At 41.0% G+C, this 25,307-nt stretch overlaps 1 protein-coding gene across 3 annotated transcripts in view; it reads right to left on the bottom strand.

Annotated features, from left to right (window-relative positions):
- Positions 1-25,307, bottom strand: part of LOC122549016 (copine-3-like) — a 77,092-nt gene that overhangs the window by 5,544 nt on the left and 46,241 nt on the right. For all 3 annotated transcript variants that reach the window (XM_087986508.1, XM_043688138.2, XM_043688139.2), the window contains 7 exons: positions 13,159-13,245; positions 11,583-11,642; positions 9,290-9,423; positions 6,397-6,451; positions 6,262-6,313; positions 4,453-4,586; positions 2,105-2,341 (listed from right to left, as the gene is read on the bottom strand). In XM_087986508.1, coding sequence (XP_087842634.1) covers positions 2,105-2,341; positions 4,453-4,586; positions 6,262-6,313; positions 6,397-6,451; positions 9,290-9,423; positions 11,583-11,642; positions 13,159-13,245 — 759 coding nt within the window. The remainder of the gene's footprint in view (positions 1-2,104; positions 2,342-4,452; positions 4,587-6,261; positions 6,314-6,396; positions 6,452-9,289; positions 9,424-11,582; positions 11,643-13,158; positions 13,246-25,307) is intronic.

Here is a 25,307-nt window from a genome sequence, read left to right as displayed (position 1 = left end):
AGTTATTTTTAGAGAAGACCAAGAACCACGAGGTGTGATCTAAATGGTGAGCAAAGTTAGCCACTTGACTCCAAATCGGAGTAGTATTTGATTCAAACTTTAACTCAAAATTAGTTTTAACTCAAATATGAATTAAATGAAGTTAAATGAAGTGAGTTAAAACTGAAGTTAAGATAGATGAAGAAAGATATAAATATTGCAATGATGTATGTTTTATATGGAGTATTATACTTAATAAAGAAGTTAAAATGAAGAAGATTGCTTAATTCAATTCTGATTTGGTTCCCTGCTTTTGTTTGTCACAAAAGGAAAAAATACCCGGGAAAAAGGATTTGGTCCTCCTTTTTGGGCAACATCAGTTTACCAAGTTCCCTCTTAAGTACATCTAAGCTGTTTCTTTTAACTTCGTCCGATTTCAAGTTCTACATTCTTAGCGCCATTTTAGTAAAGTGGTGTGTGCTAAACTCCCTGCTGCGTGTATTAATGATGACTTTATGACTTTTGTGGGCGGCACGGTGGCACAGTGGTTAGCACTGTTGCCTCGCAGCGCCAGAGACCCGGGTTCAATTCCCGCCTCAGGCGACTGACTGTGTGGAGTTTGCATGTTCTCCCCGTGTCTGCGTGGGTTTCCTCCGGGTGCTCCGGTTTCCTCCCACAGTCCAAAGATGTGCAGGGCCAGGTGAATTGGCCATGCTAAATTGCCCGTAGTGTTAGGTAAGGGGTAAATGTAGGGGTATGGGTGGGTTCGCTTCGGCGGGTCGGTGTGGACTTGTTGGGCCGAAGGGCCTGTTTCCACACTGTAATGTAATCTAATGTAATCTAATGTAATCTAATGTAATCTAATTTATATTCATAGCTTTTAGCTCTGATCTTGCTTGCCACAGACACCACTGCTCCCGCAGTTATAGCCTGAGACAGAAGTAAACTGTTAATACTGGCGCCCTATCTGACCCTGAACCAAGTTTCTGACTCCATATCCTCCCCAGAACCAACAGTGCCTCCTTCCTTCCATCCATATCCCTGTAACATCATTTGCCTTCAACCCCATCTCCTCATTTCTTCTCTCAGAGCATTTTTAACCTTGGGAGTTGTTTTCTCTATCACTTAGGGAGCCTGGAACTTTGAATATATTCAAGATTAAACTTGACAGATTTTTGAAGTGCAAGGGATTAAATGTTTATTGGGGTGCACTAAAGGAAGTGGATTTAAGACCATAAACCAGATCACCTGGGATCTTATTGAATGGCAAAGCAAATTCAAAAGATCAAATGATGTACTCCTTCCCCTAGTGTTTTTTTAACATTCTTATTCTGCTGATACCATCATCTACATCTTGAGATTTCAATAATCTAAATTTCTTGAGTATTCTCTCCCCTTACACCCACTGTAAAATTCTCCTACTTGTATCTCAATTGGCTCCAAGTCTAGCAATGTCTCAACTTTGAACCTTGTTTTCAAATCCTAACAAGACCTTGTCATTTCCTATCATTGTAATCTTTTCCAGCCCAAGAACCCTCCTAGTTTACACTTGCCACATCTGTTAGTAGTTGCGCTGTCAAGACCAACTAAACTTTGGAATTCCCTCCCTCAACTCTCCTGCACCAATACATCGTTACATGGCTGTGTCAAATTTTGTTTGCTAACACTATTGTGTTATATACAATATTGAAGATGCCATATAAATACACATTATTGCAGGTGTTGCACTTGACTGTAACTAAAGGACATCTCAAAACAATGTAATCAGTTCAGGTATAATTCATTTTGATGAATTCTAGAGTTCTTTTTCCACCCACTAGATAATTATCTAAAAATACTTGGTTTAGAAGAATTTGAGCATTGGTGGTGGTTGGGGGGGGGGGGGCAGGTGGTGGTGGTGTCAACTGCAATCTGCAGCAAACAATGGGATAGGGCAGGATAAAAGCTACTGCAATAAATATGCAGGCTAAATTGGAACAGGTAGGTGAGACAGATGCTAATAATTCCCATAATGTAAACTGCATTTCTGCATAAACTTGTACATGAAGTCAGTTTTACAATAAAACAGAACATGAAATAAATTCTTCAAAGAGTGATGTTATCATTGTAATTAAGTAAAACTTACGTTATGAAACTTTCTAAAAGGCACAAACTGGACTATATCTCGGATAGCTATTTCCCCAGTGGGTGATTTAAGAACACATTCATCACCATCCAGAAATTCCATGGCACTGAAATCTGCTCCACCAACACCGACAATGATGATGGACATTGGCAACTTGGCAGCATTAACAATGGCTTGTCTTGTGTCATCCAAATCTGTAATCACTCCATCTGTGATGATCAGGAGGATGAAATATTGCTGTTCAAGGAAACAAAATGACAATTCATGATTTGCAATTCAATATGCTGCAACTGAATTTTATACCAAACACGGTAAATGAATATTTAATGCATATATAATGTGTGTTAGACATTAAAGTTGCATTTACAGTATGTCTTATTGCTGTTAACCCTATTGGAATTAAAATTGTGGCTCCGATTTTTAGCTTGAGGATAAAGGGATGATAGAAATATTAAAGGCATGCAGGAGAATAGCATAAATATTTATGGTGACCAATATCTTAAAATAGTTAATTTGTAAGATAGTTTTCAAAACAGCTGAAATCAAAGGAAGGTGATTCTCTTCTCTAATCGCAAACAGAAATCGGGTGACGCTGCTGCAATAACTGTTGGAAAATTCAGGTGGAGAGACCACCTTGTAATGCTGACTGGGATGGTCTTCCTTAACACCCACAGGAGCTCTGTTGCTGCTTTCATACTCACAGTATGCAAATGAACTGACTTTATACAGATTTCCGTCCTTTCCACCCACTGTTGCTTTCTGGGCCTGACAACAGGTGACAATACGTCATTGGAAACAACAAGAGCTCCCTCTTAGTAGCTTCTATCTTCCAGTTTACTCTTAATACCTGCCCTGTGCTTTACTCTTGGACAAGGTCTTCAATAGGTGCCTTGTTTCTGACTTTTAGAGAGCTTATGATTTTTCCCTGCCAAAAGTTCCTTCTTTGCAATAAAGCATTCCCTAATAATGGTCAGGAGTCTTTCATGTAAATTCAATAGCTCCCAATTCAAGAAATGGATCAAAATTGGGAGATATAATTCAAGCCTCAGGGAACCTGTTTCAGAGGAGAATTCACCTAGAGATGTCTTGCCCGTATACAGTTCCCTGTTAATGTTAGACTACCTATTCGTGAAGAAGAGTTTCACATAAGAAATTAACCCTGTAACCCTTCCATCAGCCTCAGGCTGTAAATGAGATGGAAATTAGGCTGCAGGAACTCCATGCCATTACTTATTTCTCTCTTTCTCTGAATGCAAATTAGTATAGAAACACTGTACACTATTCAATACTAACTCTCACACGGCAAAACTTTTGATGGTAATCAAAAACACTCAGTTTGACCATTACTTGTCTTAGCAAGGGTTTGGTTAGGTAGGGTTAGTACTTGTGAAAGTGAAATTCTCCAACTCCAGTAAGTAAAAGAGTGCTTTGTTTCTTCAACTCATGAAAGAGCTTTTTAACCATAATGTTGAGAAATGGAGCAGTTATTGCAGTTTGATTTGTCGTGGGTTTTCGCTGGAGTGAGACAATGAGGTGATAGGTGACTGCCAGATTGAGTTGAGTTTCCGTTTATTTCAACTGTTGGACATGGTTAAAAAGAATTATTTCAAAAGGGCGCTAATCTTTGGGGTGGCATGGTGGCTCAGTGGTTAGCACTGCTGCCTCACAGCGCCAGTGACCCAGGTTCGATTCCAGCCTCGGGTGATTCTGTGGAGTTTGCACATTGCTCCCCGTGTCTGTGTGGGTTTCCTCCGGGTGCTCTAGTTTCCTCCCACAATCCAAAGATGTGCAAGCCAGGTGAATTGGCCATGCTAAATTGCCCACGGTGTTAGGTGCATCAGTCAGGGGTAAATGTACAGGAGTAGGTCTGGATGGGTTATTCTTTGGAGGATTGGAGTGGACTTGTTGGGCCAAATGGCCTGTTTCCACACTGTAAGGAATCTAATCTAATCTTAAAAAACTCAACTTTCAACTTAACCTCTGTGCTCTAGTGAATGCTAGATTTTTAATCTTTCCATTTGTAATGACATGACATCATCATCATGTCAATGTACAAAGCATTTTCTTTACTCAGGTTAAAATATTCAAAACAGCACACAGTAATATTTTGTTTCTTCAACATTTGCCAGACACTGCATAATGTTAGTAATGCTTCATATGGAATATACCAGCTTGGTGCAATTCATGTAATATTTTAAAAAGAAAACATTTCATTATTGCAAGAGTTAGCTTCTCGAAACAAAACCTCATCATAAATTCAATAGAAAACACAGTAATGATGTCTTTTAATTTCTTTCTGAAGGCACTCTCCAAGGATATGTCCCACGTGTAAATGTAAAAATACTCACGGAAGCTATTGCCTGCTGTGCTGCTGCGGCAGCAAACCTTGCCACATGATTTATTATTGGTGAGAAATTTGTAGGTCCATGGAGCTTGACTTGAGGCAGACAGTTTCGGTAGGCATCCACTATTCCCTGCACTCCTAACAATTACAGTGATAAGGACATATCAAAGAAAGAACGCTTATAGTCATTCCAGTCATTAGTTTTGCAGAATAACATATATTAAATGGATTCCTGCTTTTATGTAAGTCACCTTTACAAAATGATTTGGAATAATTTTAGGAAAAAGAAACAACTATCTGCATTTATATATCAAGTTATTTAAACAAACTTTGCAGCCTAACTCACCTCCCCAATGGTTGCAACCAATTTAGTCTCTTTTGTAAAATAAATTCAATGAACAACCTTTTCCTCCTACTGTTGGCTTGATATTGGAGGAAATGGAGACAGCTCCTGCCCCTACTTTGCAGGCAAGCTGCCTTGGTTTGCCATTAGAGAAACCAACAACTTTTCCTGATTGCCTGGAAGGCAGGGAATCAAGTCAGTGGAGAGTTGAGGCCCTTAATCATCCCTTGATTTACCACTTAAGTGCCTCAATAGCAGGTAAATCAAGAATTTCCCTAAAAGACCCAATTGCTTAAATGGGATGGGGAGGTAGCAACTCTCTAAGGTAACTTGACCATTTGTCCTTCTCATCACCTTTGGGGAGGGGAAATTATACCCTAAAAATGATATGGTGGGCTTGGTAACCAAAATATGGGAAAAGAGATAGATTTTAACAAGGAATTTAAATAAAGCAGAATTAGTAGGATTGGAATTATTCCATATCATTACTTAAAGCTTTAAAAACTAACTTTCCAAAACTGAAAGGACACTTAGATCAATTATCACCTATTGAAATTAAAAAAAAGTGAAAGAAAAATAGCCTAGATACCGGAAACATCGTTCACACAAGGGTGAATTTTGATGACCTTAACAGTAGCAGTCACAATATTTTTTATTAAGCCACAGAATATTGGCATAATTGATTAAGCCTATATTTATTACCGATCCATAATGAAGGTTTAAAACTAGAGCTCAAAATTTTCAATCTGGATGTCAATTCTGCGGTTCCATTGAGTATTAATTTCACATCATCTCCTCCAAAACATACACTGAAACTACATCCTAAATATTTTTCAACAACCACTGATAAATAAACCAAAAACATTTACCCCCAAAACATAAGCCAGCATTTGTAATATTAACTGAAAATACTGAAGAAACTCAGCAGGTCTAGCAACATGTGTGGACAGTTAATAGAGTTATGTCTTCTTCAGAATTCTATTTGCCAGTATTTGACCTGATTTTGGATCTCTTAGCATCAGGGTTTACAATTTACAAACAGCAAATAGAACAGCATAATCACTATCATTTCATAGTATGTTATGTTGGTTAACATAATGAGAAATTAAATAGAATCACATCAACCCTTCTCAATTTAAGTATACTTTAAATCTTTCCATCTTGTATACACTAAACAGTTAAATGAATTATTATTCTATTAAAACTTATTTTCATTAACAAATAAAATATCATATAACTTTTCACATAATGTAAAACATGAGTATATGCAGTTGATCTTCTAAAGATTTTGCTGTATTTACATCTTTCAGTTAATTATGTTTGATCATTCCCACGAGCTAGGCATTGTCAAATTGCACTGCTACAAAATATCTCCACCATACACAATACTGTTAAACACTAATTCAGTATGAAATTTTGTTTTTCCATGACAATTTTAAAATAGAAAATGATAAAAAGGGAGCACCATACCTGCACAGAATGGATTGGTAGGGTTGAAATTAAGTGGAAATTCATGTGATACCTGCAGGGGAAGAAAGCTAAAGCATAAACTGTACACAAAATATAAAATCCCATTTATAATATCTTCAATTATTCCATATTTACCTGCCAGTTTGGGGGTATCTGTGCACCAAATCCAAATGCTGGAAACAATTTGTCTCTAAAACAAAAACAATCATAATCAGACAACTGCCAAAAAAAAGGAGAAAGTGAGGTCTGCAGATGCTGGAGATCAGAGCTGAAAATGTGTTGCTGGAAAAGCGCAGCAGGTCAGGCAGCATCCAGGGAACAGGAGAATCGACGTTTCGGGCATAAGCCCTTCTTCAGGAATCCTGAAGAAGGGCTTATGCCCGAAACGTCGATTCTCCTGTTCCCTGGATGCTGCCTGACCTGCTGCGCTTTTCCAGCAACACATTTTCAGCAACTGCCAAAAAAAGTAAACTCAGCAAATAACCAACAAAAGCTACAATAAATATTCTGCAAAAGCAAGTCAAACAATCCATCTCCATTATTTACATGACAACCACTTGTACCCAGAACACCTCACAATATATGTTTACTAACACCCAGCTCAGATTGTCATTTACTTGCCAAGATATTGGTTTGCACAATTGCGCGAACAAGCGAGCACAGAATTCCACTTGGGTAAACACTAAAATCTCTTCAGGCAATCCAATAGAAATCATACAAAATGGATGGAATTTGGACAAGGAATTCAGAGTCTCCAACTGTAGCTCAAGGAGACAAAAGACACACAATGCTTCTTTACAAGAAAGTCTGGCAAACCACAAGCTGGGGATTCGGAGGAACTTACCCCTCACCCTGGGACCATCGTCCCATCTAGCAAGAGCTGTTGGCCAATCAAAAGCTAGCAGTTCTTGAGCTCAGCGGCGCCACTGAGGAAGCTATGGCTGTTGCATGTTGACAAGGTCCTCCTCCAAAGTCCCAGGATCCAGGCCATAATTAAGGAACTGGCAGAAAAGGTTGCAGGAACCCAGTGTGTGGAACAAGGAAAAATGAGGGTGAAGGAATTCTGGAGGAAGGGAAGGCAGCGGAGTTGGTTCGACGTGGGGTGGGGCGGGGAGGCAGGACTCTCAGTACACCCTCCACTTTCTGATGCCAATTTCTTCAGACAAGTATTTGATTAAAAGACACCCCTACCAAGATGACAAGTTGCCAGCACAGTTTCACAGTGTACATTATATGGTACCAGGTGCATTAGCAGCTAGACTGATCCTGGAGCCAGTGGATGATGGCCCTTAAATTAGTCACTATAGGGCATTAATTGCCAGTGGGGTGGAGGCGACAGAGAAGGCAGCAGTTTCTGGCACAGCACCCTACCTTCTTACCTCATTGAATGCCCAGCCCACCTTCAGGCTCATCACCTGCAAGAGCAGATGATTGCATTCAACATTCCTGACCTCAAGAAAAGTTTTAAATTTTCAAATCCCCACACCAATTGTATTGCTGACACTAGTCCCAAACCCCTTCTAATAGTTGCAGCTAGTACAGAAGGCTTCTACTGCACAAAACTAAGCTGACTGTTCAAATTACATAGAATTAGATATAACAGAGAAACAGAAAGAACAAGAGGTGTATGGGTGAGAAAATATGAAACAATGGTCATGCTGAAAGTGATCTTGCTCCACTTCCAATTTATTCCCCGCCAGCTGCAACTGGGGAAGGACAATAAGTGCTGGCCATGCCAGATGTCTCACATCCTAAAACTGAATTTAAACGCATGCATTAGATTATTACAGTTAAATGTCGAATGATGAGGAGGAAATAGGTTATAGATATCTAATCACATAGATCAATCTTGGAAGACTTTCATTTGAAAATCTGGAAAGCCAAAAGATTTTATGACATATATTAATGATTGGGTTTGAATTTTCACTACAGAGGCAGATAGCTTGAGTTAAGAAAATTACAGACTGGGTAGACCTACCTCAGGTTTTGAAAGGGGATCTCTTCGGAGGCAGCCCCCTACTCCCTGACACCAATCCAAAAATGACAGGGATGGGAGAGGCAGGTACTGAGGTGAACAGGTTAGAAGGCGAACCTCACTTGGCCAGTACTTCACCACAGTTGCAATAAAGAGTTTAGCCCTCTAGACCTCACCTTTCAAGACCCATATGTCCCCATGGGTTGCCTTCATTACACACGCTTAGCTGAGACCCCATACCAATGAAGGCGTGACCGCAGAGATTCTGTTTTAACCAAGTGAACCAAATTGTTGGTTTTGCTTGTTTTACATCTTTCTTGGGTTACAGCAAGTTGCTCTTTCTGTGATATATTTCGTCTCAATGTTTATATGGACAAGGTTAAGGTGGGTGAAATGTTTGAAGCCTTTTGATACTGTAGTAATCTGATTGACAATTTTATTCTGAGTTCTGAAGAAGTCATTCCAAATTCATAATGCTAATTCTGTTTCACTCTCCACTGCTTCACCTGGAAGGTGCATTTGGGACACTGCACAATGAGGAGAAAGGAGTTGAATGGGCAAGTGTTACACCTTAGCAATTGCATAGCAACATATCATAGTGGAATGAGGAAATATTAAGACTGATGGTGAAGTAGACCAAGGTGTTATTGGAGGAAACAGTCCTTGGGAAATACTGACAGTGAAGAGAAGAGGAAGATGTGTTTGATGGTGGCATCATACTGGAGATGGCAGAAATCACAGAAAATTATTTTTTGAATACAGAGACTGGTGTGGTGAAAAGAACAAGGGGAAGCCTAATGTTGTTTGTCATGGAGGGGGAAGGGTGGAGGGCAGAAGTGTGGGAGATGGGTTGGACACAGCTGACAGCCCTGTCAACCATGTTGGGGGGAATACTCGGTTGAGAAAAAGAGGTCATGTTGGAGGCATCCTAGTGGACAAACCAGTTCATCCACCCTCTGGCAAGGGTATAGCCATTGTGCAAGGAGACCAAGATAGCGGATGCATAATAAAAGGTAAGAAGTCAGATTGATAAAATAAATAGTGATGTATTACGTATCGTAGTCTTGAATGATCATTCCAACAGACCAGATTGCCATCAGGTATTCATTAAATCCATTAGGACTAATATAATGTAGAGAGTCAGGTTTACGAGGGTCTCCATTTGAGCCTGTGAAATCAATGCCAACCTGCAATTAAGAAGCAAGAAAACATTTGCTAGAAGTTATTATAAGACAAAATACAGATCCTTAGCATAGCTTCATTAATGCTAAACAGATGTCATGGCAGCTTTATTAAGAATGAAATTCCTTAGCTTTATTCTCCGTATTGCATTTTATTTGACGGAATACTGAAGGATTTTCAAGCTCCCCCTTGAAGTGGCAGGCATGTTAATTTTTTAAAAATTCATTCATGGGATGAGGACATTGCCAGCTAGGCCAGCATTCATTGCCCATTCCTAATTGCCCAGAGGGCAGTTATGAGTCAAACACATTGCTGTGGGTCTGGAGTCATATGTAGGTCAGACCAGGTAAGGATAGCAGTTTCCTTCCCTAAAGGATATTAGTGAACCAGATGGTTTTTTCCAACAATTGACAATGGATTCATGGTCATTATTAGACTATTTATTCCAGATTTCTATTAAATTCCAATTCTACCATCTGCCATGGCAGGATTCGAGCATTACCTGCGTTTCCGTATTAACAGTCCAGTGATAATATCAGTAGGCCATTGCCTCCCCATTAATGGATCAATCTTTAGTTATTTGTTTTCAATAGTAATGCAATTATTAAATACTAATCCATTTGGTACTATGATTTTAATAAGAACTATTTCCATAATTTAAAAGCAACCAATAAGGAACTCACCTCTGGGAAGTCCAGGAATTGGGCCTGCACTTTGCACTAACTCATGAGGGGGAACTACAGCCACTGCTGACCTCAAAATAAGCCTCTCACCAGGGATTTTGTGGGCTCTAAAGTTTCAATGACTCATTTCAAATTAACTTCAGTCTGAGTCAGAAGGGACAAGTTGTTCAGAACCAGTAAACAAGGAAGCTGAGCAACCTCAGAATTCTCACTGGCAGGGAATTAGGATGTTAAAAAGTACACAGTCACTTTTAAATTATCTTTCCAAAAGTAAAATAATGAAATGTGACATAGTTTTGGTTTAATATTGTAAAACAACACGGTGTACATTAGAGGTGGGTGGTCTTGGTGAAGGATAGAATATAGAGATGTCCAGTCTGAAAATGGTCCGATACACCTTGAGATGTTTCTATGCATTATGTGGAGATCTCCTTTCTCCATGTCAGTGTATTCTTGGTCTCAGATATGTCATTTCCTGAGGAAGTGATGGATGTAGGTACAGTTACAATGTTTAAAAGACACTTAGATAAGTACATGAATAGGAAAGATTTGGAGGGGTACGGGCCAGGAGCAGTCAGGTGGGACTACTTTAGTTGGGATTATGTTCGGTATGGATTGGTTGGACAAAAGGGTCTGTTTCCATGCTGGATGGCTCTATGACTCTATAAGAACTGCTTCATACACCTAACAGTGGCAATCTAGAGTGGTGGGAGGCATGGACCAGTTGGATCACTCAGTCATATTTGGCCTGCGGCATAACAAGAACAGATGCTGTACAAAAACTTACACAGATTATTTTTCCAGTACTCCAGTAAATACAGTAAAATAGAGTGAACATATTGCTATCAAGACTAAAAACTACATGATTACACAAGTATGCACGCATGCCCATAAGAAAGGACTGGTGACAAAATAGGCAAATAACAACACAATGCAGTACGACAGGACACGTGAATGCTGCAGTTATCTGAGTGGTTACGCATCATCTGAGGTTAAGCACCATCATTCCATGGGTGGAAAAATAACTAGGACCAACACCATCATTCATTACTCAACAGAAAAAAAAGTGTCAGTTTTCTTGTTTTGGAAATGCTATGGAGCAAAATAAAGCAGAGAGTAAAACAATAAAATAAAATTAATCCATTTATATTGATATGACAGTCTCACACATTAATGTTATACAACAATTTATTCTTATTCCCATTTTACAGCACTGCTACCAAAGTGTAAAAAAGAAAAGAAAACAAAATAGAAAGAGATTAGCCATGAGAAAATTATGTTTGAGCATAAACTCCAAGGATTAAAATTAAATGAGGTCAACTCATTAAAGTGTAGAAACTCAATTTGTTAATTTTAACTCAATAATAAAAAAAAATAGGTTGAGTGCTTAAAAATCCCTACGTTGCTCATTTTCATTTCCAAAACAGGAAGCAATTTTGGGCTCACATTCATCAGTTTACATACTTGAACAATTTACTCACAATGAAGTTCATCTGACAGCCACCCATAATGTAATCCAAGAAAGAGTATTCTTTCACAATCTGCAAATTAAACATTGAGAAGCATGGTGGGTTTTTTTTTTGAAGCAACAAACTGACAATCAATGCACAATCCATCAGTGCAGATGCTTACCTGAATATTAATACATATTAGGGATGAGCAACAAATGCTGGCATTGCCTGCGACATTCACATCATATGATCGAATAGAAAAAAAATCTGATCACTTGAAAACATTCAATTGTTTTAACCAGCAAGAAGTATTGTGAATGTTCTTAATCGTTAATAAAGGAAATCACTAATTGTCTCCATTGATAGATTATCCAGTGTGAAAACTAAATTGAGGAATAAAGAACTAGCACCTTTCAAATCCTCAGGCCATCTCACAGCATTAAATACTTGCTTCCCACATTTTCTGCCACTACAGAACAGGTCATTTTAAGAAAAAGGTGCAATTCTACAATTTACAAACCCTATCTGTGACAGTGACGCACCTGCCCATGGTACTGCTTGCAGTGATCATTGACACAAAGCCAAGGTGACAGTGACAGTGTCAAAATATATTGTGCCATTGTTATCACATTGAAAAACAATTAATGGCACAAGAATTTCCCTAAAGAATGGGAAAGTGCCTAAATTAACAAATCCACTGAAGCGGAAGAAAATGAAAATGTGTGTGCACAAAATTACTGTAATTAAGAGTAATTTTCTTTTAAATGCATCCATTAGAAAGAAAGCCATAAACCAGAACACAAGGCTTAATTAGGGTTCATATATTCAATAGAAAAGGTTGCAACCAGCCGAGTGTCAATTTGACTCCACTGAAGATTCTTGACAGTTGAACCGAACTGTTACACTTGGTCTAAAAGGGCTAATATTAGAGACTGTATCAAGTTCCTGCAAATCTTATGATGGTATAAGGACCTGGGTGGAAAAGGACCTTAACAAAGAACAGATGTATTATCATAGGTCTCCCAAAAGCCTTATTAACAATTATGTAATAAGTTATATCCTGTTTAAGACAAGAAACTGTTCATGACAGACTACCCAGTGGGTTACCTTTTCCACTTTAGACCGACGACACCCAGTTGACTCAAATCAGAAGATAAGGATACGAAACAAAAGAAATAAAATCTGCAGATGCTGGAAATCAAAAACAAAAACAAAAAATGCTGACAAACGGGGTTCTGAAAAATGGTCACCGGAACCAAAACGTTAACTTTGATTTCTCTCCAGAGGTGCAACTGGACCTGCTGAATTTTTCCAGTATTTCCAGAAGATGAGGATAGTGGGTGCAAACTACCCATTTTCATGTTGGCAGTGGTTGGCATCACACGCTCAATAGACACCAATCAATTAGATAGGAGACTAAATAAAACATGCTGTGTTGAAGTATCATCTAGACTCAGGATATTAGCTTGGTTTGTCTCCACAGATGCTGCCTGACACACTTATCTCCAGCATGTTTTGTTTTCAGTACAGTTTCCAGTATCTGCAGTAATTTGCCCGTGTGAAATGTTTAACTGATTTATGAACCAAAAATCTACAAAACACTTACCTGGCATAACTTGAAACTCACTATCCCTGAGTTTTTGTATCTTCTCTTTTTCTGCTTCTTCTTTGGATTAATACACTCAAACTCTGCCTAGAAATGAACCACCATGAGAAACAGATCATGAGTAATCGATGCAGTATTAAGCTGATTTAAGATGTTCAGTATGAAAACAGAAACCATACCAAACAGTAAGGAAGAAAGGAATGTTATTAGCATTGGCTAATTCAACAGTTTTTTTTGGTATTATTTTTGTATGTGGAATTATTCCTATGTTAAGCTTGCCAAGAATGCTTCCAAATCTTTTCCTCAGAACCTCACACAGGCAGGTTGCCATGGGTGAAATGCAGTCAGTCACAGAGGGTAGAATTTTCTCAAGCCCTAAATGATGCGAGCTATGTTGAGAAATGCGGGAAATATTCCATGTAATGCCAAGTGAGGCCTTTCCCAATATCTGGAGCAACACATTTCTGACACTGAAATTCTTTTTTGCAAGCAACATGAGACCTATTTGTGGGGACTGTCATTCATTGTTACCAAATCTCAACTTATTAGTAAGCAGGTTGCTATTCTACCACCTGATAATTGTAAATTAGACTGAGAATTCCTGTCAGGAGAGTCAGATTGCGCAGTTGGAATACAAGGCTACTTGTTCCTCCAGACAGCCATCTTGGATATCCACCACCAACTTCTGAGGGACATTCCATGGACAGAAGATGCATGTATCTCACGTCTAAGGACATGGGCATGTGCTACCCACGCGCACCCCCGTGCACATCTCCGATTCACTGAAAATTAATCTTCACAGCTGTACTTAGGAGCCCACCAGAGCATCCATCATTGCAATGCTGTTACAACATTACTTTACACACAGAAACAGGCACCCTTCTCAAGATTGGACTAGGCATCATCTCAGGGCTGTTTGCTTGCTCTCTTAAAGCACAATCACTTAGCACCTACCAAAATATCATCTTGCACTATGGCTCCTCTGACGGAGCTGAAAGACTTAGCACAAAGACAAAGACAAATATCTTGTCATGCTTACCAGCAGCCATCAGTCAAGGGATGGATATCTTGTTTAATGGTATGGTACATCAATCTCCCATCTGTGCAATGTGGTCGTAGCTTACACTGCATATGCTGCAAGCAAATGACCATGTCTCAAAGTCTAAGGGGAGTAGCCTCAATGAAGTCCAGGAGGCAATCAGTCAGGGGTCCCAGTAGAGTCAGTTAACCTCGCCTCTGATACCATTCAAAGGATTCAAAACAGTCAAGCACCTGGTTGGGTCGATCACAGTCAGTCAGTATCAGGGATTTGAATATGATCAACCATGTGATTCTAGTGCAATCCATCCAGGGAGGCACAGGGGAACTGAATGGATATCAATCAAAGGTCTGGTCACTCAGTGTGCTGGCTAATTCACTCAAAAGGGTGGGCCATGGTTAGTCCAGAGGTTCTGCCTACGAAAAATCAAGATGTGTTAACAGGTGGCCTGCGCTGTGGTAGCGAGGCCAGGGAATGTCTTCACGGGGGCAAAATATTGGAAAGTGGGAGCATAAAAATATTGAAGAGGGTCAACTCAATAAATAAGGGAGGAGAGATGATAGAACATGGTTGGGAAAGGAGTCATACAGAGGGGTCATCAACAGTGGGACCAAAGAGGGCAGATGCAGACTCAAATAGATGGATTGAATGAAAATTCAGAGAGGTATAAAGACCCTGGGGTTGACGGGGAGAGTTATCAGAAGGTAATGTTGGGGGGTTCACGTATATGGAAGGTCGAAGCCTGCCACTCTCTGCCTAAGGAGTGGCTACCCTTTTCCTTCCATCATGCTGTAAATAACAACTGAGCAATGGAAATGAAAACAGCTGCAACCATACCCAGAGGGGACACGTTAAGCGCTTAATCCTGAGAGAGTGGGCTCCAGTTCAAGTAATGGGAGGCACTTTAGAAGGCAGCACATTTCACTCTCAGTCACACAGAGGCTGGAACACACCTCAGAAGTACATTCTTGTGAACTTTAGACACTCGCCTACTCTGTGCAGTCCAACTCGTTCTCCCAAGCAATTGTGACTATTTCATGATGGAAAAAAAATCACTGAATCCCACAAATGCTTCTGAAGCAAAAGCATTGCATCCTTCCAGCTGCATAGGCACAGTTGCTAAAGGTGAGTTCTCCTACAATTTACTCACTGCCTATTCATGGTGGAGGAGCTAATGCCTTCTCACTTTGGTTCATGCAACACTATGTAGAGATAAGGATGGATGACTTGGTGGCTATTGATGTTGCACAGTGAATCACACACAGATGGCAAGAACAAAACATTGATTTGCAAGAGGGATAACTTATCGACAATAAAATGTCACCCATGCCATCTATGTGCTCTCTGATGGGTCTTCTACTTCTTTGTTCTAGCACGATGTCTCAATTGAGATTTAGATTTTGCAGCTGAGGTGGAGGTAGTCTGCCTTAGAGTGAAGCCCGTTGGCTTTTGAGGTTTGGTTGGATGACCTTTGTCTAGAGGGTCCAGACATACTCAATGTGTCCTTACCGGATTTACGCACACACTTTGCAGCTTCAATTCCCTGAGGACTAGGGTGATAGGCAGTCTGAGCTGGAAGATCCAGCCACCTCCTGCGTGTCCTGAATGGAGTCTTCGCTGGGGCCTATGTTGTTCCCACTCCTGCTGGATGCCAACCTGCATGTCTGCCTGAGACAGCAGCATTCCAAATGCATTGTTGCACAGCATTTTAAATAGGTCACTGCCGGCAGTAATATCAGTACATGCCAGGAGTATCCCATCAAGAGCAAGTACATCCTGCTGTGGTGAACGAGAGAGCTGGGCTGACAATCAGACAAGCATGGTGCAAAAGGGACAGAGAAGGTAGTTAATGAGGTCAGTTTGGGATGATTGTCCAGTGAGATTTCTTGCATATCGCAAAGAGAAACTCAATAAATTTAATGTAAATGACACTTTGTCAAAAAAAAAGACTCAGCCAAGACTTATTCCCAAAAGTAGGAGGGCTAATCAAGCCAGAGGTCTGCTTGAGATAAGTAATATTAAAAGGTTACTTTCACATTGAATACCTGCCCATTTTGACAGTAATTGTATCGCTTGCAGCAAGTGAAAAAGGCGAGCATCAAAGAGCAAAATTGATTCACTATTGGAGATGCAGGTTTGGGTTATGTGATAAGGTGGAGGTACCAGTGTTGGACTGAGGTGGACAAAATCAGAAGTCACATGACCCCAGGTTATAGTCCAACAGATTTTTTTGAAATCACAGGCTTTCAAAACACAGCCCCTTCATCAGGTGTTGTGACTTCACCCAATGAAGGGGCTATGCTCTGGAAACTTGTGATTTCAAATAAACCTGCTGGACTATAACCTGAAATCATGTGACTTCTGACTTTGGATTAAATGAATTGCACATGTTTACACACCGATTAAGGACAGGATTGGATTCTAAAAATCTTTGCTGTGCATTCAAAGCACACTCCTTTGAACGTTTAAGCTATACTGCACCAGGTTAAATGGTATTGTAAACTCATGTACCTTGAAATGATTTAAGTGATAAAACTATGCAAATACAGAAAGGTTTCTAGCCAATTTAGACATTTTTAAAATGTGTTTTTTACTAGAATACAATTTTAAAAGTTAGCTCCAAAAACATTACATAAAAAAGGACATGGATGACTTTATTGCCTATTGTTTTAAAAAGTCCTGGAATTTCCATTATAACAGTAATATCAAGAGTTACACCAATTACTCATTCAATTTATCAATGGGAATTTAAAGCAAAATTTCCTCAGCAGACCATTGAGTCTTGTTGACATATCAAAAAATGTAAACTGGACATTACACTTTTCTCTAAATATTGTATTTATATCACAGCTGTAAGGGTGGGCTTTACTTTCAAAGATCAAGTACATTACCTTTCCTGTATTGATGAAAAATTCAGCGTGATTACTTCAGACCAACAATCCAGTGCCACACTGTCAGTTTCAATAACATAGAAGGTGCGTGTCCCAACATTTCAGAGTCATTTATTAACAAGCAATTAAAGTTGTTGACAACATAATCCATCCACAATTCATCGTCAAACGCACACTATTTTGGTATCGGATGTGAAAAAAAGGGTTTGAAAGTCTATTATGTAGCACAAGAGGAGGATAAATGACCTGTCACCAAGACAATGGATAAATCAATTGCTGGAATGAAGGAAGGGAAATATTGCACTCAGGAAGTAAGAGACAACTGTCCCTTTTGAACCGCTGTAGACACATCTACAATTATTTAGATTTATTAAATCTTTTTGTCACATGTACCTGAGTACAGTATTACAGGAGTATAGTGAAGAGTGTATACAGGCCACCATTCCAGGATGCCATTTTAGAATTCAAAAACAGACAGGATTCTTAAAAAAAACAGAAATAAAAGATACAGCCAAAAGAAAACATTCAGATCACTCCCTGCCCACGCCATGACTGCTCACCACCAGAAATATAAAGCCACAAAGTCCATCCCTCAGTCTGCGAACACTCAGGTGCCCAGAGTCCCTGCACGCCAGCTCAGCCAGAACGCCACCACGTTCCCGGTCATGTACCCGCAGCCAGTCAAGTCCTGGAGCTGCACCCCGCCACTGGAACTGTGTCGCCATTCTTCGGCGCCATCTTGCATCCACCGACGTCCTTGCCACCATGAGTCTGGTCTTAGCCAATCTCGGCAATCCTGTCACTGAAACTGCAGAGTTCTGAACTGGGCCCAAACCCATGCTAGCACCATCATACCAAAGCAGCCAGTGCCTCATTGTAGTTTATTTTGCTGCTGCTACAAGCTTCCGCTGCCAACACTCCAGGAAAGAAATACTCCCGGAAGGGGACTACCACCAAAAAGGAACAAAATAAAAAGGAAAAATGAGCAAAAGTAAATGAAAGAAAAAAAAAAGGCATGCAGAAGCAGATGAGCCCAGCCCCAAACAATGCCACTTCGCTGTCGCCATCTTGGTAAAGGAAGAAAGCTGTAAGGAGGGAGTTTCTTGATCCAACACCCTGAAGGAACAGCAATATTGTTTTGAGCCACAATGGTGTATGATACGGGTGAGGGAGAGTTGAGAGAAATATGCCAGAGGTGGTGTTCCCATACATCCGCTCCCCTTGTCGTTTGCAGTGGTGGAGTTCACAGTTTTTAAGGTACTGTCAAAACAGCCTTGGTGAGGCACTGCAGTGTACTTTGTATATGGTACACACTGTTATCACTGTCACCTATGGATGGAGTCAATAAGGAAGGTGGCAGATTGGCTGCCAATCAGGCAGGCTGCGTTGTCCTTGGTCGTATCAAGCTTAATGCATATTGTTGAAATTGCATCCACTCAGGCAAATTGGGCAGTATTCCATCACATTCCTCATTTGTACTGGACAGGCTCCGGAGAGTGCAGTGATGAGTTACTTCTATAGAACTGCTCGCTTCTGATCGGATTTTGTTGCCACAATATTTGTGTGGCTGATCCAGTTAAATCTCTGGCCAACGTTAACTCCAGATTAAGTGATCTTCTTGGAACCAATAATTTATATTTCAGACCATTCAGTAAGATTTCTTTACCAAAATGGAATAACAAGAAACACTTGCTTTTCAAATTATTTAATAAAAAACAAAAGGCCACATTTATGTTTCCAAAATAGACACCCCAATTTTAATGTTACATACTCCCTTGCCATCTCTACTCAACTCTGCCTCAACTATCATTCCTATGGCCCTAGCCTTCTCCTTATGATCACCAGCTTTGGATTATGACCATTGACTCCCCAGCCTTGATATGCTGTTGACTGTCTCAGGGTTAAGGTTATCTGACTGTACTACTGTAAATGCAGTAATAATTGGGAATGGTATAATCAAGGAACAGATGCTGTTCTCTGCGGCCAGGATTGTGAGCTCTAAAGGCTATGGTGCCCAGGTTCAGGGTATCTCAAACACAAAAACAGAAGTTGTTGGAAAAGCTCAGCAAGTCTGGCAGCATCAGTGAAGAGGAATCAGAGTTAACGTTTTGGATCCGGTGACCCTTCTTCAGAACTCATTTCGGCTGTAGAGGAACTTGGAATGGGAAAGGAAAGATCCAGTTGTCGCAGTCCATGTGAGTACCAACAATTTAAGTAGAAACATGAAAGAGGTTTGGCTGAGGGAATACAAGCAGCTAGGGGCTAAATTAAAAAGGAGAACCAAAATGGTAATAATCTCTCAATTACTTCATAAGACATGAGCAAATTGGTACAAGGTCAACAAGATTAAAGCGATGATCTCAAGAAAAGGAACTCATGGAACATCTACAAGATTTCTTTTCGAGCAGTTTGTGGTACAGCTCATTAGGGAACAGGCAATTCTGGGTGTGGTGATATATAATGAGGCAAACTTGATTAGAGGGCTTACGGTGAAGGAACCTCGAGGGGACAATGATCATAACATGGTAAAATTCACACTGCAGTTTGAGAGGAAGATGACTGAATCATTTCTAATGGTATCACAATCGAGTAAAGGTGACGATAAAGATGTGAAGGAGGGGCTGACCTGTGCGGGTTGGAAGGAAAGCCTAACAGGGAAGATAGTGGGACAGTAAATGGCAAGAGTTTCTGGGGTTATTTCGAGACGCACAGCAGAAATTCATCCAAGAAAGAGAAGCATACTAAGGTTAGACAACCATGGCTGACAAGGGAAGTCAGGGACATCAAAAAAGCAAAAGAAAGAGCATACAATGTGGTGAAGATTAGTGGAAAGCCAGAAAATTGGGATGCCTTTAAAAACCAGAAGATTAGATGAGATTACCTACAGTGTGGAAACAGGCCCTTCGGCCCAACAGGTCCACACCAACCCTCCGAAGAGCAACCCACCCAGATCCATTCCCCTACATTTACCCCTGACTAATGCTCCTAACACTATGGGCAATTTAGCATGGCCAATTCACCTAACCTGCACATCTTTGGATTGTGGGAGGAAACTGGAGCACCCAGAGAAAACCCACAGACACTGGGAGTATGTGCAAACTCCACACAGACAGTTGCCAGAGGCGGGAATTTAACCCGGGTCCCTGGTGCTGAGAGGCAGCAGTGCTAACCACTGAGCCACCGTGCTGCCCCAAAAAGCAACACTGGAGGAGATGATGAAATCGGAGAGTAAGATAACGAGTAATATAAAAAAAATCTGGCAATCTTTTTAAGATATCTTAAAAAGGTAAAAGAGAGGCAACCATAGACATTGGACCACTGGAAAATGAGGCTGCAGAAGTATTAATGGAGAACAAAGAAATGACAAATGAACTGAATACCTGTGGTACTTTGCATTAGTTTTCAGTGGAAGATACCAGCAGCATACCAGAAATTTAAGAAAATCAGAGAGCAGAGGTGAGTGTAGTTACCATCACTACACTGAGGAACCTGAAAGATCTGAGAGTGGATAAATCACCCAGAACAGAAGAACTACCTCAGTGTTATAAAGGACATAGCAGACATGGCATTGGTAGTGATCTTTCAAAAATTATTGAAAACAGCAAGCGTCCCAGAGAACTGAAAAATAGCTAATGTAATACTCCTGTTTATGAAGGGAGAGAAGCAGAAGACTGGAAACTACAGACTGGTTAACCTGACCTCGGTCATTGGAAAGGTTTTAGAGTTCACTATTAAGGATGCGATTGAGGAGTACTTGGAAGTGCATGGCTCAGTCAGCACAGCTTCAACCAGGGAGTTCATGCCTGACAAAACTGTTAGAATTCTTTGAGGAGATAACAAGCAAGTTAGACAAAGGAGAGCCAGTGAATGTGATCTATTTGGATTTCCAGTAGGCCTTTGACAAGGTGCCACACAGGAGGCTATGAAATACGAATACAGCCCATGGTGTCAGAGGCAAGGTATTGGCCTGGATAGTAGATTGGCTGACTGACCAAAGACAAAGAGTAGGGATAAAGATTTTTTTTCAGGATGGCAGATGACGACTACTGGAGTTCTGCAGGGTCAGTGTTGGGACCACAACTATTCATGTAATACATAAACAATCTGGATAATGGAACTGAGGGCATTGTTACTAAGTTTGCACGTGACACAATGATAGGTGGAGGGGCAGGTTGTATTAAGGAAGCAGGGAGGCTGCAAGAAGGTCTTGGACAGGCTTGGTGAGTGGGCAAAGAAATGACTGATGGAATACAATGTGAGAAAGTGAGAGGTTATGCTCTGTGGCAGGAAGAATAGAGGCATGGATTATTTTCTAAATAGGGAACGGCTTCGGAATTCTTAAGCACAAAGAGATTTGGAGTGCTGGTTTAGGATTCTCTTAAGGTTAACATGCAGGTTCAGTTCGGAAGACAAATACAATTTTAGCAATCAGTTCAAGACACATTTCTAGAATACAAGAGCAGAGATGTATTACTGAGGTTGTATAAGGTTCTGGTCAGACCACATTTGGAATATTGTGAGCAATTTTGGGCCCTGCATCTAAGGATGGATGTGCTGGCATTAGAGTGGGTCCAGGGTGATTTTCAAAAATGATCGCGGCAGCATCCAAGGAAAAGGAGAATTGATGTTTCGAGCATAAACCCTTCATCAGGAATTCCTGAACAAGAGCATATGCTCGAAACGTTGATTCTCCTGCTCCTTGGATGCTGTCTGACCAGATGTGCTTTTCCAGCACCACACTCTTCAGCTCTGATCTCCAGCTCACTTTCTCCCCTTTCAAAAACAATCCCCAGGATGAAGGGCTTGTCATGTGAGGAGCATTTGAGGACTCTGGGTCTATACTTAATGGAGTTTAGAAGGATGGGGAGGGTGGGGTGGAATCTGACTAAAACTTACAGAACACAGAGGCCTGGATAGAGTGGATGTGGAGAAGGTGTATCCACAAGTAGAAGAGACAAGAAGCCAAGGGCACAGCCTCCAAGTGAAATGATGACCCTTTCGAGCTGAGTGGGCGGCACGGTGGCACAGTGGTTAGCACTGCTGCCTCGCAGCGCCAGAGACCCGGGTTCAATTCCCGCCTCAGGCGACTGACTGTGTGGAGTTTGCACATTCTCCCCGTGTCTGCGTGGGTTTCCTCCGGGTGCTCCGGTTTCCTCCCACACTCCAAAGATGTGCGGGTCAGGTGAATTGGCCATGCTAAATTGCCCGTAGTGTTAGGTAAAGGGGTAAATGTCGGGGTATGGGTGGGTTATGCTTCGGCGGGTCGGTGTGGACTTGTTGGGCCGAAGGGCCTGTTTCCACACTGTAAGTAATCTAATCTAATCTAATCTAATCTAATCTGAGAGGAGGAGATTTTTCAGCAGCAGAAGGTGGTGATTCTGTGAAACTCATTGCTGCAGACGGCTTTGGGAGGCCAAGTCATTGAGTATATTTAAGACAGAGATAGATAGGTTCTCAATTAAAAGGGGGAAATTGAAGGTTACAGAGAAAAGGCAGGATAAAGGGACTGAGAAACATATCAGCCATGACTATATGGTGGTGTAGACTCATTGGGCTGAATGACCTAATTCTGCTCCTGTATTCTATATAGCATGCAACTGCAACCACTGTTATTGCTTTATTCTTCTTGACTGGTCTGCAGCCATAGCGTCCCATCTGAAGAGCTACTCCTCCATCGTGCAGCTCGGTGGTGCTGCCCTTGCTTGGCTCCATTCTTACTCATCCTGCTGTAGCTGGAAGATCATCTCCGATAGCAATTCTGATTACAGAATTCATGCTGCCACACCTTGAAATCTGAAACCCCTAAAGATTTGCATTTGTTCCTCCTAAATCCCAAATGCTTGCTGTCCTTTCCCATCAGCATTCACACTGGAAAAAAGACAACGTTATCAAGGAGAATACTGAGATACAGGCTACCAGACTAGATGGGATTGAAGTTAACATGGAGTTGGTGTTAGCAATTCTGGAAAGTGTGAAAACAGATAAGTTCCTGGGCCGGATGGGATTTATCCAAGGATTCTCTGGAAAACTAGGGAGGAGATTGCCGAGTTTTTGGCTTTGATCTTTATGTTATCATTGTCTGGAGGAATAGTGCCAGAAGACTGGAGAATAGCAAATGTTGCCTCCTTGGTAATTATAGAGCAGTGAGCCTTACTTCGGTTGTGGGTAAAGTGTTGGAAAAGGTTATAAGAGATATGATTTATAATCACCTAGAAAGGAATAAGTTGATTAGGGATAGTCAACACGGTTTTGTGAAAGGCAGCATATGCCTGACAAACCTTATTGAGTTATTTGAGAAGGTGACCAAACAGGTGGATGAGGGTAAAGCAGTTGATGTGGTGCATATGGATTTTAGTAAGGCGATTGATACGGTTTCCCATGGTAGGTTATTGCACAAAATACGGAGGCATGGGATTGAGGGTGATTTAGTGGTTTGGATCAGAAATTGGTTAGCTGACAGAAGAAAGAGGGTGGTGGTTAATGGGAAATGTTCCTCCTGGAGTTCAGTTATTTGTGGTGTACCACAAGGATCTGTTTTGGGTCCACTGCTGTTTGTCATTTTTATAAATGACCTGGATGAGGGCACAGAAGGATAGGTTAGCAAATTTGCAGATGACACTAAGGTTGGTGGAGTTGGGATAGTGCTGAAAGAAATTGTAGGGTACAGAGGGACATAGATAAGCTGCAGACCTGGGCTGAGAGGTGGTAAATGGAGTTTAATTTGGAAAAGTGTGAGGTGATTCACTTCGGAAGGAGCAACAGAAATTAAAAAGCACTGGGCTAATGGTAAGATTCTTGGTAGGGTAGATGAACAGAAATTTTAGTGTCCATGTACATAGATTCCTGAAAGTTACCACCCAGGTTGATAGGGTTGTTAAAAAGGCATACGGTGTGTTAGCTTTTATTGGTTGAGGGATTAGGTTTCGGAGCAATGAGGTCATGTTGCAGCTGTACAAAACTCTGCTGTGGCCACACTTGGAATATTGCGAACAATTCTTATCACTAGGAAGGATGTGGAAGCTTTGGAAATGGTTCAGAGGAGATCTACCAGGATGTTGCCTGGTATGGAGGGAAGGTCTTCAGGCTGTTTTCATGCGAGAGAAGAAGGCTTAATTGAAACATAGAAGATAATCAGAGGGTTAGATCGGGTGAACAGTGAGAGCCTTTTTCCTCGGATGGTGACAACTAGCAGGAGGGGACAGTTTTAAACTGAGAAGTGATAGATACAGGACAGATGTCAGAGGTAGTTTCTTTAATCATAGTAGCAGGGGCGTGGAATGCACTGCCTGCAACAGTAGTAGACCCGCCAACTTTAAAGGCATTTAAATGGTCATTGGATAAACATATGGATGAAAATGGAATTGTATCAGGTAATCAGCTTCAGATTGGTGCCACAGGTCGGCTCAACATCGAAAGCCGAAGGGCCTGCACTGCGCTATAATGTTCTATGTTCCAAAAGCTATCTGAAAACATCTGTTTCCGTGAGGACACCGAATGCTGTAATTACCAGCAACCTATGATTTGTCACTTATAGAACTCCTACAGTGTGGAAACAGGCCATTCAGCCTAACAAGTCCACACTGACCCTCTGAAGAGTATCCCACCCAGACCCATTCCCTCTAACCTATACATCCCTGAACACTATGGGCAATTTAGCATGGCCAATTCACCTAACCTGCACAACTTTGGATTGTGGGAGGAAACCGGAGCACCCAGAGGAAACCCAAACAGGCACGGGAGAAAATGTGCAAACTCCACACAGACAGCCGCCAGAGGCTGGAATCGAACTGGGTCACTGGTGCTGTGAGGAAGCAGTGTTAACCACCGAGCCACCATGCAGCCCTACTTCTTGTCTGAAGTTAGTACTGGAAAAGTAAAGGCTTCCTCCAAACAAATATTGAGAACTCCCCCTGCCACTTTCTTCAGCACCTACTGACCATTCACTAGTCACAAATGACTCCATGTCTCTATCTAGTTAGTCTAAGACTGAAACAGAGTTTGAAACCTTTCAACTTCATATCTATCACATTACCAAGACTGCTTACTTCTAACTCCATACTGTTGTCGATCTCCTTCCTACTCTCAATCATGCTTTTGTTGCACACAAACTGAATTACTCAACTGTTCTTTTGCCAGCCTTGTTCCTTCTACTCTCCATAGGCGCAAATGCATTCAAAACCCTGTTGCATATATTTTCTCTTGCATTGCACATTCAACAT

The sequence above is a fragment of the Chiloscyllium plagiosum genome, unplaced genomic scaffold (genome assembly GCF_037043375.1).
Source record: "Chiloscyllium plagiosum isolate Xiang-an unplaced genomic scaffold, Cpla_swu_hap1 HiC_scaffold_4, whole genome shotgun sequence".
Taxonomy (NCBI): domain Eukaryota; kingdom Metazoa; phylum Chordata; class Chondrichthyes; order Orectolobiformes; family Hemiscylliidae; genus Chiloscyllium; species Chiloscyllium plagiosum.
The sequence above is the reverse complement of the archived record's forward strand: the minus strand, read 5'-3'. Positions and strand labels throughout refer to the sequence as shown.